This window comes from Medicago sativa, chromosome 2, assembly GCF_051527215.1.
Source record: "Medicago sativa cultivar Bolivia chromosome 2, Bolivia_mono, whole genome shotgun sequence".
In the NCBI taxonomy this organism is placed as follows: Eukaryota; Viridiplantae; Streptophyta; class Magnoliopsida; order Fabales; family Fabaceae; genus Medicago; species Medicago sativa.
The window spans coordinates 18,637,560-18,651,704 of NC_140750.1; the positions used below are offsets into that span (position 1 = coordinate 18,637,560).

Consider the following 14,145-nt stretch of genomic DNA (forward strand, 5'->3'; position numbering starts at 1 on the left):
TAAGGTCCATATAAAAAGCCTTTGTGCAAAAGAAAGATGGTAGGAATGAACAGGGGAAGAAAATTGATAGTGCAATTCCTCTAGATGTCGACAATAAACAAATGTGTTAGAAAGTGATCAAAACAAAGAGAAAGAAAAGGAAGACACAAATTGAGACAAACGAGAATTCATGAAAGATTGATCATGTAATTTCCTCTGATCAAGAAGAAAATGTTAATGTAAGAGAGATCAGTATATGGAGAACAATAGTGATGGAAGATCCGATGCATTAGAGTAAGTAACAAATTGAAGATGGAGAGGGGAACTTTTCATATGAATAAGTAACAAATATTGATAAATATGGCTTTTTTAGAAAAGTCATGGGAAAACATTGCTGATAATGAGAGGAAGATGAAATAAGATTGCTATTGTGAAAATAATTGATGAACTGGTAATTATTGTTGTTGTCAAGATATTCAGATGAATTCTATTAAAACATCTATCCGTCACCCACTCCATAATATATAGCAGTAATAAAAAGGATAAATTATGTATATTGGAGGTAAAACAAAACCCTAAAAAACGGTCAAAAGCAAACAAAAAAGAAAAGCAAATAAAATAAACAACGTTAAGGGTAAAGGAATATCTCAATCACTATTGAATTCACCTTTAAAGCGTGTGTTGTAGAAAGGGAGATCGGTCGCTTTAGTCCTTGAATAAGAAAGGAGTCGTCACTTTAGTCCCTGAATGCAGATAAATTGCAAAATAGTCCCTGAATGTAGACTCTGTTAGTCAATTTAATCCCTGAATGCATACTCCGTTAGTCAATTTAGTCCTTGGGTGTAGACTCCGTTAGTCACTTTAGTCCCTGAAATTGACCAACAAAGTCTACATTCAGGGACTGTTTTGCAATTTCTTTGCATTCAGGGACTAAAGTGACTACTCATTTCCCATTCAGGGACTAAAGTGACTAATTCCCCGTTGTAGAAATTGATTCTACCCGTTAGGCATGGCAATGGGGCGGGGTGGGGACGGGTTTTACCTTCCCCATCCCCTACTTTTATATACTTACCCGTTACCCTACCCATACCTAACGGGGATGAGAAATTGGATCTCATCCCCGTCCCCAACGGGTTCGGGAATTCCAGCCTCATCGCCATCCCCGCAGTGAATCAATTTTTTTTTATTAAAAAGAGTTTTTTTAAGCTTCAATGGTAATATTGTAATGCATTATCCAATAATTTGCGCTCATTTTAACATTTCCTTACCGAATAATTCGGTTGATCCTTTAACCATCAATGAAAGTTCTTATATCATTATAGTTATCAAACCAAATAACATGACATATCGTTATCAACCCCCTCTACATTCAGGTAGGGTTTGGGTATGGGTTCGGGGTGGGTACATCCCCGTTACCCGTCCCGTACCCGTATTATGAAATCGGGGAAAACCCAAACTCATACCCAAACCCAATCAAATCATGGTTGGTTTGGACGGATACCCATGGACACAAGTTTTGTTGCCATGCCTACTACCCGTCTTTGTTAGAGGCGAAGCGAGAGATAGCATGGGAAGGCCATGGCCACCCCATTCTCATCATGTTTTATATACATAGAGTGCTATTAATAATGCCTCCACACTTTTTTTAATTTTATTTCGGTCTCAAAAAAATTTCCTTTTACTTTGATCCCTTAAATTACAAATATTTTTTTTTAGGAAAAATTACAAATGTTAGATAATTTAATTTTCAGTTTATTTTTTCATTTTGTCACTTAACCTACAAATCTTAGATACTTTGATTTTAAGTTATAAACTTTGGACAATTATTGTTTCACTCCTATATACTTTAAACTACTTTTTCTCTAACAGCAATAAGACACACATACTAGTAAATAATTATTGTCTAATTTTATTATTTCATAAAAATACAGAAATTTTCGTATCAATACGTCATTGATGATCTTAATTTACATTTTTCATGTTATATACCATGTGTTTATTGTACACATGCGTGTGCCTTGTGACAGACGTACCCAATATCAACTTGAGTATAGTATAGAAAACGGAGAAACAATTGTGTGGACCAGGACCAAGAATTTTGGTTTTGGTCACACACACAAGTTTTTTCCTTCTCTCTCTTCTCTTCTCCCTTCTCCATTTTCTCTCTCTTCTCTCTTCTCTCTCTTCTCTTTTTTCTCTTTGTGTGACCAAAGACCACTTGTGTGGACCAGGACCACACAAGATTTTCTCTAGAAAACGATAGGAGGAATGTATAGCTGGATTCCACAACCCCAACGGTGTGATGATGACTTATTTTTAGTTCTTGATCGTCACGTTTGATTTCTTCAATGTTTGCAAAGAAAATTTGCTTCTCCACGACGACGATGATGACTTGAGAGTCAACAATGACTGAGGACCTTGTTGATGATGACTTGAGAGTCAACAATGACTGAGGACCTTGTTGAACCCACGTGGGCTTCAAAGAACCCTATATGGCCTATAGGAATTGTATGGGACCAAACTTTGATTGCTCCATAATAGGCACTTAAGCAAGACTAAGAACAAGTAGACTTGTAACCCACGAAGTCCCATAATCCAAACACGGTGGCTTACCCGTAACGGATACTTATCAGATACCAATATTTCACAGATATTCATGGATATGTATTTATGAAGCATCACAATTTATTGTTTTAATTTTTTAAAAATATTTTATCAAATACTTTTATGATACTTTACATATACACAATGATACTTATAAGATAATCACATAAACATATCTTGAAAAATGCTGTGAAAATTCAGTGGAGATGTATATGATTTAATTTTAGATATGAATTATTATAATTGTTTTTCGATGAACCACTTAAAATTATATTTTTTGTGGATGAAAAACAAGAGAGAGGAGATTCAATTAATCAACGTTAGACAAAATTTGTGTTGTGTTCTTTTAATGATTTTTTTTGTTGATATCGTAACTATAAATGAAAATAGAATATTATTTATACGAAAACTTTACATTTTTTATTTATTTTGATCACATGTATTATTTTAAAAAATTGTGGCTTTCTAATAATATAAATAATGAAGAGTAATCAATGCTTATTTTCATTAAGTATTTTACATGCATATTAGTTTTAGTATAAAAAATTTGTTAACATATTTTAGCCATATCGTATCCTAAATTTTCAAAAGTTCACGTATCCGCACTCGTACCACGTATTCATGTTCCATAACTTGTAACTATTGAAAGGAGAATCAATTATTCAACCAAAAATAGACTTTTAATAGTTTATTTCTTGAATATTGTTGTATTTTTCAAGTTCGAGGGGCATTTTGCATATAAGTTTAAAATTTCAAGGGGTATTTGCATAACGTCATGTTGATTAATAGAAGAATTTGACGAAGGGGGTAAATTGATTAACGTTGTGCAATTTCAGGGGGGTAATTGAAGTTTTGTTAATTTCAGGGGGGTAATTGACGAAACTTACAATTTCAGGGGGTAATTGCCTATTTACTCTTTTTTCTCCTTTCAATTATACCCTTAAGCAAATTTGACAATAAAAATACTATTTTGTTGGTGTCATTTAAAAAGATAAGAATTTATATTATATTTGTTATATTGTTGGTATAATTGGAAAAAATAATTGTAGTTTGTTACAATATAAAAGTGCGCGTCAATATACTGGTACTCATAATAAAAATATGGGAAAGCTGGTTAGTACGACTCCTCCAACAACGAAAAACGACGAATGAAAGATGACCGTCAGATGTGTTTTTGATTGTAACTTATTTTAACTTTTATTTATTTCAAAAATATAAATACCACCATCATGCATCGTGTGCCAAGGGCAACGGTGATCAAACCTTATTAATGCATGTTGAACACTTAGGTAACAATTTCTCCATATAAATATTCACCATCACGCCGCCTCCGCATAGCTGCATCCCGCTACACATGTGTTGGCCAAATCCTGAAGAGAGCCACGCCTTTGCAGATTGATTTTGGTAGGTAACATGTCCTTCAACAATCGCCAAGCAACAATGGACACCTTCAAAGGAACCTGTTTGTGCCATACTAGATCGTCCGTTTCAGCCTGATTAAAGGGACCGTTGGAAGAGACCGTTGATGTCAGAATCTGGTACACTCCTTTCACTGTATATCCCGCATGAGAATCCGGATCCCACTGCCACCTGTTAGAAACCGAAGACTGCACACAAACAGTATCAAGTAAAAGCCTACACTCCTCTAATATCTCTTCCTCCCACGCCCACAAACGTCTCCGCCACCTCCAAGCTTCACCACCTACCTCCCAACCAAGAGAAAACATATCCGCCACCGTGCTTAACTTATTTGTCGAAAGATCAAATAAGCGAGCAAACCTTCTATATAAAGGAACCTCTCCTACCCACCTATCATACCAAAATAATGTATTAGACCCATCCCCTAACACCTTCGACACCCTCGTTGCAAACCAGCCCCCGTCAACCCCACCTACACCATCCCTAATCTTTGCTACCTCCCTCCACCAATGAGAAACACTCCGGCCCCCAACCTCCAACCTTCCAGCCTCCTCACCATATCTCGCCACTAACACCCTATACCAAAACCCACCTCTATCCACCAACAACCTCCAACACCACTTACCCAACAAGGCTAAATTAAATTCCCTCAACTGCCTCACCCCCAAACCTCCTAACTCCTTGGTCAGGCTATAAGGTTAATGTTGATGTTGCTTCATTGGTTGTAGATGATTTTGCCTATCATTTAGATAGATTTGCTTTATCTTTCAATAATTCTATCTTGATTAAGGATTAATGTCTCTTTGTATTGCTTCATTGGTTGTAGATGATTTTGTTGTTTAATAAATTCCTTAATTCCGTCTAATAAAAATTTGCTCCATAAAAAGTAGTACTAATGATTAAAATTAACTACTACGTTTATGAATGTTGTTTTTACTAGTTTTGTCATTCAAAAAATATTTTTGGCGTAGCTTTTTGTTTGTTTACCTTCAATTTTAGTTTAAATTTTCAAAATCGAGAATAAAATTTTGAATTAATAAAAAAAATTCAATGGAATAAGAAAAAGTTTAACATTTTAATTTTAAAATTGATTAAAACTAACTAATAATTACTTTCATGGATTAAGGCTTGCGGAACGAGTTAAACTGGAAACCAAAAATGATTGACTTGTGTTATAAAGATCTAGCACAGTTGAAGTAATCTTATTTTGAGGCCGTGACAATCTTATGTTCCTATAAAGGCTTATTTCGAGGGGCAAGGATCTTCTCCATATTTAGCAAAATAAATGGAGTATGCAATTTAGAGTATGCAATATTTTGAGGCCGTGACAATCTTTTGTTCATATGAAGGTCTAGTATTAAATGCCCATGAGTTTTAAACTTTGGTTTGCCACGTCGAGTTTAGTCTCTTATGCTATACCAAAGATTAATAAGAGGATGTACTATTTTATCCTATTGCACGCTATGAAGCACAAACACTTCTCGAATTAGGTGTGTTATGGTGTTGGACACGCGTCGGTGTGTGACACTGATACCGCCACGACACCTATTATTATACTGAATTATATCTTTTTTTTTTCAAATTATTAATTGTGTAAACGTATCGGTGTCTGTGTCATATCTGTATTTGTGTCCGTACTTCATAGATTGCATGTCCAAAGGTTGTTATTTGAACGAGCTTAAAAAGAGAGTCCTTTATTTGTTTAACGTAAAATTATAATGACAAGCATTCACACCATGCTCTTATGTTAACCGGCTGAACATGGCCTAATGGAATCATGGACACGTTCTTGAACTCCATGACCTTTGGATAATACCAAATATCAATTCTCATTACGTGATTAAACAACTCGCTCATCCCTATTCTGTTACGTTAAATACATAGCTATCGTATTCTATTCTATTGGTTCGTGAATTTCAACTATATTGTAATTAAACCATTTAAATTTGTTTGGCTATTAGTTGATGTTGCTCCTGCCTACTCATGAATGTGCATGACAATAAGCTTTGAAGTAGGTTGTTACGATAACTTGGGTGATGTCATGAGGTTCTAACAGGTAACGAAACAAGATGTACAATAAATGTTTTTTTTAAAGGGAGATGTACATTTAATTTATTTTATGAAAGATGATGTACTACACGATAAACATTGATCCTATCATATCACGTATTTAATACGCACATGATAACAATTAGAATTACCATTATTTTATGGGAAATGTTAATGAGTGCCTCTGGGGCACTCTTTAAGCACCAAAAGTGGTAAGATTTTATAAAAGTTTGTGCATTTATTGCATTGGAAATTGAAGTCTTTATTTTTTTTAAAGAATAATTTCTTCATTAGGAATGCTTAAAGAGTGTCATGGGGGCACTCGTTAACAAGACCCTTATTTTATTATAATTAAATGAGAAAATTACTATCGTAATTAATTAAATATTTTAAAAACCACATGTATTTAATTATAGATAAATAAGGAAGGACAACATTTTAAAAACGGCAGAATATCATAATAAATAATAAATGAATTTCAAATCATGTCACCCTAATTTTTAACCCAGCCTATACTCAATACTTTGGATAAAAATTACAAAGGTAAGTCAGGATAAGATAGAAAAATAATTTATTTGATCATATTTCTTAGATGTATCAAACATGAGATTTAAACAAAATATGATAAATGTATCATATTCTGTCCTCCTCTCCTGACCATCAAACAAACCCTGGTTATTTAGGGATTTTTATAGCTTACAAAATATTTTAGAGAAAAAGTCATTTTAGTCATTGAAATTGCAAAGGTTGGCTTTTTTTTTGGTTTGCAAAACAGTAAGTACTGGACATAACAGTACAAGACAGAACAGTACAACACAAGGCAGAACAGCACAGGACAAATTTTTTACGGCAATGAGTAATTTTATGTTTTATACGATTTTTGGGGGACAAAATGCTATTTTGGTATTTTATACAACTTGTACGTGGGACAAAAAGTTGTGCTGTGGTTTGGTGAGGGACAAAAATATGAGTTTTTGTCCTGTCCCTTGCCTCCAGTTTGTCCTGTACCTGAAACTGTTTTACAAATCAAACACTGGACAACTATAGTTGTTCTGTCCTGTCCTTCATTTTTTAGCAAATCAAACGCACTCTTAATTCCATCAAATGAGCTACTTATTCACGTTTCTCTTCTAACAAATAACTAAAAATTAACTCAATTTTTAATCTTTTTTCTTCTTCTTACTTTTTTCCTTTGACTTCCATTTCTAAATAAAACAAAGTACACACGACATTACACTTGAGCTTCTTTAAAAAAAAAAATTTAAAGCAAAATCGGTACTCTGAAAGTATTGGTCAGGCAAGAGTGAATCAACGTTTCATATAATTTTTTAGAACTTGTGATGATTGAGGGTGACAATAACATTAGTGCTTTGACTAGAAACAAGACAAGGAAAAGAAGGAGAAAGTCCATGGTTGAGACTTTAGTTAACTTCTAAACCATGTGAAATACTAAATTAAGATGTGAAATTATATCATTGCATACGTCACTATAACAATCAAGAAGAAATTTACATGCAATCTTTACCATATGTCACTATTTTTTTTTTTTATAAACTAGGGGAGTGAAAGAACGACATCAAGAGACCTCATCGACATCCCAACCAGGTTGGCACCTCGAGAGGCCTCCATCCTATGACGCTTCACCCACGAAAAATTTATTAAAAAAAGGGGAAAAATAATTACAAAAGAGGGGGGACTAGGCCAATACCCTCAAGAAAGCAGAAAACAAAACAGAAAAGAAAAAAATTCAGAAAACAACAGGCATCCGCAAAAAACAAATCAGGGAAACCTATAATTAGGAAGACCGCATCTATCCCAAAAAAAATCTAGGCTCAAATCAGTTGGTAACTTGTCCATCCATATCTCCCCAACACTGAAATGTCCCAAGGAAGCTAACTTATCTGCACAACAGTTTCCTTCACGAAAAATGTGCGAAGAAATAACCTGAACACCCAAACGTCGAGCATTATGCCACCTGTTACGAAGCATAACTGGAACCAACAAAGAATTAGCAAAAATCAACAAAGCACTAGTGGAGTCGCTTTCTAACCAGATGTTTCTCCAACCATTTCGAGCTGCATACGCAATTGCAATAATAAAACCAAACACCTCCGCATAGAAAACAGATTGAGCACCAATATTACAACAAAATGCACCTCGGAAGGTACCGAGATGATCACGGAACAGCCCCCCACAAGCTGCATGGCCACCTAACACCGAACCATCCGTATTCACTTTTAGCCAAGGAGAGGATGGAGCCTTCCACAAGACCAAGGTGATTTCCTTGACTTTACAACAATGAGGGGAAACCGTAAATTGATCAAGAAAAGGGAAATCCGAAATCAAACATTTTCCTTTAGATGCATTACCAGACATTGCAATAGAAGATTGAATACGAACCTTAGCTGAATGCAAAGAAGGCGTCACCACCGAAAAACGAATGGAGTTGCGAGCCCACCAAATAGTATGTATGGTATGTAAAACTGCCGCTAGATAGATGTCTGCCACTTGCGAAGAGCAGCTTGCTGGCCGACAATTAATTAGAGCTTCAACCGAAGATGTATCCACCACACAATGAAGCTTAATCCCAATCCAATTCCACAGGTGAACAGCAAAGGGGCAGCGAATAAATAGATGCTCAGCAGATTCATCGGTATTCAAGCATAAACTACAAACCGAGACAACAATACCACCACGACGTTTGAGATTATCATCCGTGGGCATTTTACCACGGCGAAGCCTCCAATAAATAAAAGAAACGGAAGGCGGTATGGCAGCATTCCAAATCAAATTCGCCCAAGGCAGCAAAGCACCTCGCGGACACAAGAAGAGGAAGGCACTCTTCGAGGAAAGGAGGCCATCCGAAGAATGTCTCCAAACCAACACATCTGGCAGCGGAGTTGTTGGGATAACAATGCTGTCCAGTCGGCTTTGGATGTCACCAATGGCAGCTATACGCGAAGGTAATAACAAAGATCCATTAACAATAGCTTCAGATAACCGTCCTTGAAGATGTCCGTGTAACTCGACCTCCAAACCCAACAAATCCACCAAAGGTTCACCTAACCAATTGTCCGTCCAAAAATTTATTCGATCGCCGGTGCCTACGATCCAAACTGAATGCATCAACACCGTTCCTATATGAGCCTTAATTCCCTAGATAATTTTAAAATCAAAGCCTCATTAATTAAACGCGTAGGCTTGATATCCAAACCTCCTTCAGCCCATGAACGACTCATCTCTTTCCACGCTACCGTGCAAACTTTCCTCGTAAGAACGTCCCCACTCCAAATGAAATTTTTGATCCAAGAGTCAAGAAGGCGGAGCAGCCTTCGAGGCCAAAGATAAACATGAAAAGAGTACACAAGCGTCCCATGAATTATAGATTTGACCAGCAGCACCCTTCCCATAATTGATAAAATTCTACCTTTCCAAGTGGCTAATTTATTCTTAATTTTATCCGCAATCATGCGAAAATGAATTACCTTAGGTTTCCCTTGAAAAATGTTACAACCTAGATACTGAAAAGGTATTGTTCCCACCGAGAAACCCAACAAATCAGCAATCATATTTGTCCGAGAAACAGACATAGCTCCCGTGTAAAAATGACTCTTTGTGTTATTAATTACCTGACCTGAGACCTGTGAATATTGTTGGAAGATACGAAGAAGCTCTCTAATATTACTCTTCAGACCGGTGCAAAATATCATGATATCATCCGCATACAACACATGAGTCGGAATGTAAGATCCCCAACAAAAAGAAATAGGGAGTAACCGCCCCCTAGTAGCTGAGGCCGATAAAGCTCTACTGAGAACCTCTTCAGCAATACAAAATAACAGAGGGGAAAGTGGGTCGCCTTGACGTACCCCACGGGAACAGGAGAAAAACCAACAGCCTTACCATTAACTAGAATAGAAAGACGAGCAGATTGTAATATAGCCAGGATCCAATTAATGAAAGAAGTGGAGAACCCAAAGTTGTGTAGCACTAAAGTCAAAAAGTTCCAGTCCAAAGTATCAATTGCCTTAGATATGTCAACCTTAAGAGCAATGTTACCTCCATACCGAAGCTTGTCAAGAACATTTATGGCTTCAGAAGCAATGATGATGCACTCTGAAATGTTACGGTCACGAACAAATCCCCGTTGCTCAACAGAGATAATCCAGGAGGTTATAGAGGCCAACCTATCGGCAATAATTTTAGTGATAATTTTGAATTGAAAATTTGCAAGTGCAATAGGCCGGTAGTCTCCCATGGACTGAGCCCCTTGAACCTTCGGAATTAACACAATCATATTTGAATTAATATTTGGAGGAACCACATCATGAAGGAAAAAAATCTTGCACGGATTTCACCACATCATTGCTCACAATGTCCCAAAAGGTTTGGTAAAAATGACCACCAAATCCATCCGGACCCGGAGCCCCATCACCATTAAGATCAAAGACCGCCCCTTTAATCTCATCATACAAAGGCAAGCGCAACAGCATATGATTATCATCTTCTGTTACTAACGGAGGAATTGTTTCATCAACCAATGTATTCTGCACACAGTTATTATCCACGCTAAAAATAGATTGAAAATAATCAAGAATATGCATCTCTAGTGCCGTGGGATCAGTAATGACATCTTCACCATCCTGCAAGAATGAGATTGATTTGGTGGCTGTCCGGATTTTAGCGACCCTGTGAAAATAAGCAGTGTTGTGGTCACCACTAATAAAATTCTGATTTCTAGCCTTTTCTTTCCAAAGTTGCTCTTGGATATTTAAAGCTTTTGTCAAAAGCAATTGAGCTTCTAAATCCTGCAAATAAAGTTGGTCAGAAAACCCCTCAGAGTCAATTAAGAGCTGAATCCGATTCACCTCATCAATGGCCATACGGACTTGCCTATCCACATCACCAAACACCGAACGATTCCAAACCTTGAAAGAATTTTTAATATTGCGTAACTTAGCCTGGAGCCTAACCATACCTTGGCCCCGAACACCCTTAGACCAAGCTTCTGTAACCAATTTTCTACAATCCTCGTGAGAAGTCCAAACCTTAAAAAATTTAAAAGGAGATGCATGTTGAACAGTTGAATAAATAAGTGACAAAAGTAACGGATTATGATCAGATTGATGTCGAACTAGAGCCGAACAAGTACAGCCATGCCAGAAGTGTAACCATTCCTCATTACACACTGCCCTATCAAGGCGAAGAGCAACATTTTCCATGCCAAACCTACCATTAGTCCAAGTGAAATAGGAAGATGATTTAACACATTTGCATTTGTCCAAGATAAGAAATCTTCACATGATAAAGAAGGTGGAGGGCGCCTGCCCCTCTTCTCATGAGCACATAAAACAGCGTTATAATCACCCATAAACAACCACGGACCTTGTAAACATCCTTGAAGGTGAGTAAGATCAGCCCAAAGTTGCCGACGATTCACATAATAATTATTAGCATAAATTGTAGCAATATAAACAGTTGACTGGAAACAAGAAACCTCCAAAGCTATGCATTGATCAGAAACAAAAAGAACAGTTGCCATTAACTCATCACCCCACAGAGCCCACAAATTAGGAAGTAAAGGGCCTATATTGTTCATGCAATATTTCGACACGCCTATCGAATGCCAATACCAAGATGGGATAATTTCAAAACTAACCATCGGTTCAGCCACAAAAATAATAGATGGTTTATGAGATAAAAAGAAATTTTTTAAAGCAAGCCGAGTATCAGAGTTACCTATACCTCTAACATTCCAATAGAGCAAATTCATTGATGACTTGATTTTGCATCACCTCGTGCACGGGGCTTTTGCGGCGGCTTTGTGACATGCTGAACCTTAATTTTTTGCTTTTGATTTCTTGTAAGAACATGCACGGATTTATCATTCAATGCTTTTGCTTCAGCCTCAGCTGCTGATCTTGCATCATATTCACGGACACGTTCCCACAATTCAAGGCCAAGTTGTATATTCTTGCTAGGGTGAACCTCTTGGCGATGCAAAATAGGAGCTTCTTGTTCCGTATCCCCATGCGTATTCATGTCCACAACCTTAGAAGGTTCTGCAGCCACCGGTTCATTAAATTCAACATTATGGACATGCTCCACCTGAATATCAAAATGACAGACAGTCTCCGGAGCCTCAGCAGACACATTCTGCACATCATCAATATCATCCGTGGATGGTCTTGAAACAATCTCACGAGCACCCAAGGGACTCTTCACCAGCTCCCGAGGGCTCATATGATCCTGTTCCACACCAACCTGAAGCTGTTCAGAAGAATCATCCATCCCAGGGTTCTCCAACACCTCTCGAGATGTCTGATTTAACTGAACCTCTCCGACAGGTCGTAAGTCCTCACGCCCAAGAGGGGGTGAGTGCGAAACACGCTCAGTAGGACCCGTGGGACTCTCCTCCAGCTCCCGCAGGTTCCCATGATTATGTTCCACACTACCCAGAAGTGGATTAGTATCATTAGTCAACATGGGGTTCTCCAACACCTCCCGTGATGCCTAATGAAACTCTCCCACTTCTACATTATGCACGTCAGCGTGCGCTACAGGGGAAACAACCTTCTCCAACACAGGTCTAGACAAATGTAACTCTTCCATCGAAGTACGTTCAATACGATCAAAAACATTTTGAAGCGGTACACTGAAAGAATTTGTTGAAATAACTGAAACCGGCACTGACTGTAATGGAACCGGAATTGATTGAGTGGAATTATTGACTGTAGTCAGCACTGAAACATCCTGTGTTGTCTGAGAATCTGGGACTGACGTCCTGGTAGTGGTAGTGACTGTGGAAGTAATAGGAATCCATGCCTCAGATCCTCCCAATGCAGAAGTAGAGGCACCCCCCACATTTTGTTGCCGCTTAGGGGGTGCAGTAACATTATCCGTTGCTGGTTGTTTCCCTCGATCCATTTTCTCCTTGGCAGCTTGCGGATGTAACCATCTACAAGTTATGATGTTATGTCCAATGGAATAACAATGATGACAAAACAAAGGCCGCCTTTCATATTGTATCTCCACCTTGAATGCAAAACCATCACGTTCGACAAGTACCTCATCATATGCCTTCTTCGATAAATCAATGTCGACTAAAATGCGAGCATAGTGGCCAAAGGTACGGTTTCTGGTTGGCCCATCAATATCAATAGGCGTTCCAACTGCACTTGCAATTTCTTTCAGGGTCCTCTCCCGCCAATACTCTTGCGGTAACTCCTCCAACCGAATCCAAATCGAGACATGAGTTTGTTTTTGCACCAATAGTTTAAAGTCTTTGGTCCACTGAGAGAATCGTAACAATCTAGGCTTGAGATTAACCGTGCCAACTGCCCATATTTTCTTTAAATCCTCCACCGATTCAAAGTGGAAATCATAGAAACCCTTACCGAGAGGTACCATTTTCCAACGGGCTGCCGTCTTCCATATCTTTCCAATCTTCTCACTGAGGTCACGAGCAGAAAGTGATCTGTCCCCTTTGTTGAGAGTCAATCTTGCCCGTAAAACCTTCCTACAATCTTCCACGCCCTTTTGATACTCCTCCTGACCAATTTTAATGCTTAACGCATCACCTTTAATGCATGGGGTAGGGAATGGTTGTTCATCAATGACTGATGTCCCTGCAAGAGCAGCAGCAAAGGACAAAGGATGCGGAGCTGTTTGTGGCAGCGTTGAGACATGAGGTGCCAAGGTTGTCAATTGTTTCGAAACTGGTGCAGATTGTACGTGCACTAGTGGTTGAATTGTATCCAAAGCTGTCGATGCTGAAACCAACTGGGATTGCGCTGCTTTGGATGGGGCAGCTGTTAACAAAGGAAATTCTGCCTGCCAGTCGAAAGACATGGCAGAATTCTGTGTTCTCAGTCAGCACGCAGAAAAAAGAAAAGAGCAAAGTTAGGGCAAATCGATTAGGAAAGTTTCTAGTGATGAATTAAGTGTGACTCAATCTTTGTAACACAGTTGTATTAACGCGATTGCACTAATTCAAAGGGAAGAAACAATTCAAAATCGAAGAGAAGCAATGAAGATGGAAGAAAACGTGAGAAACCCTAGCAGAAGCATCCTTATTTAACAATCAAGAAGAAA

At 37.9% G+C, this 14,145-nt stretch overlaps 2 protein-coding genes across 2 annotated transcripts; both read right to left on the reverse strand.

Moving 5' to 3' along the window:
- Nucleotides 1-7,830: 7,830 nt before the first annotated feature.
- LOC146945186 (uncharacterized) lies at nucleotides 7,831-11,713 on the reverse strand. Its single transcript, XM_085748037.1, has 5 exons — nucleotides 11,204-11,713; nucleotides 10,410-11,099; nucleotides 9,921-10,327; nucleotides 9,266-9,381; nucleotides 7,831-9,155 (listed from the first exon to the last, which is right to left on the reverse strand). Exons 1-5 carry the CDS (start codon nucleotides 11,711-11,713, stop codon nucleotides 7,831-7,833), a joined length of 3,048 nt encoding a protein of 1,015 aa, XP_085604163.1.
- Nucleotides 11,714-12,564: 851 nt separating this feature from the next.
- Nucleotides 12,565-13,902, reverse strand: LOC146945187 (uncharacterized). The gene has a single exon (XM_085748038.1). It carries the CDS (start codon nucleotides 13,900-13,902, stop codon nucleotides 12,565-12,567), a length of 1,338 nt encoding a protein of 445 aa, XP_085604164.1.
- Nucleotides 13,903-14,145: the final 243 nt, after the last annotated feature.

Coding starts and splice junctions, on each gene's coding strand:
- LOC146945186 (XM_085748037.1), bottom strand. CDS start 11,713: ATGGTTAGTTTTGAAATTATCCCATCTTGGTATTGGCATTCGATAGGC. Junction 9,382..9,920: donor TTTTCTCCTGTTCCCGTGGG/GTACGTCAAGGC, acceptor TTGGCCTCGAAG/GCTGCTCCGCCTTCTTGACT. Junction 9,156..9,265: donor TCGTTCATGGGCTGAAGGAG/GTTTGGATATCA, acceptor TTTGGATCGTAG/GCACCGGCGATCGAATAAAT.
- LOC146945187 (XM_085748038.1), bottom strand. CDS start 13,902: ATGTCTTTCGACTGGCAGGCAGAATTTCCTTTGTTAACAGCTGCCCCA.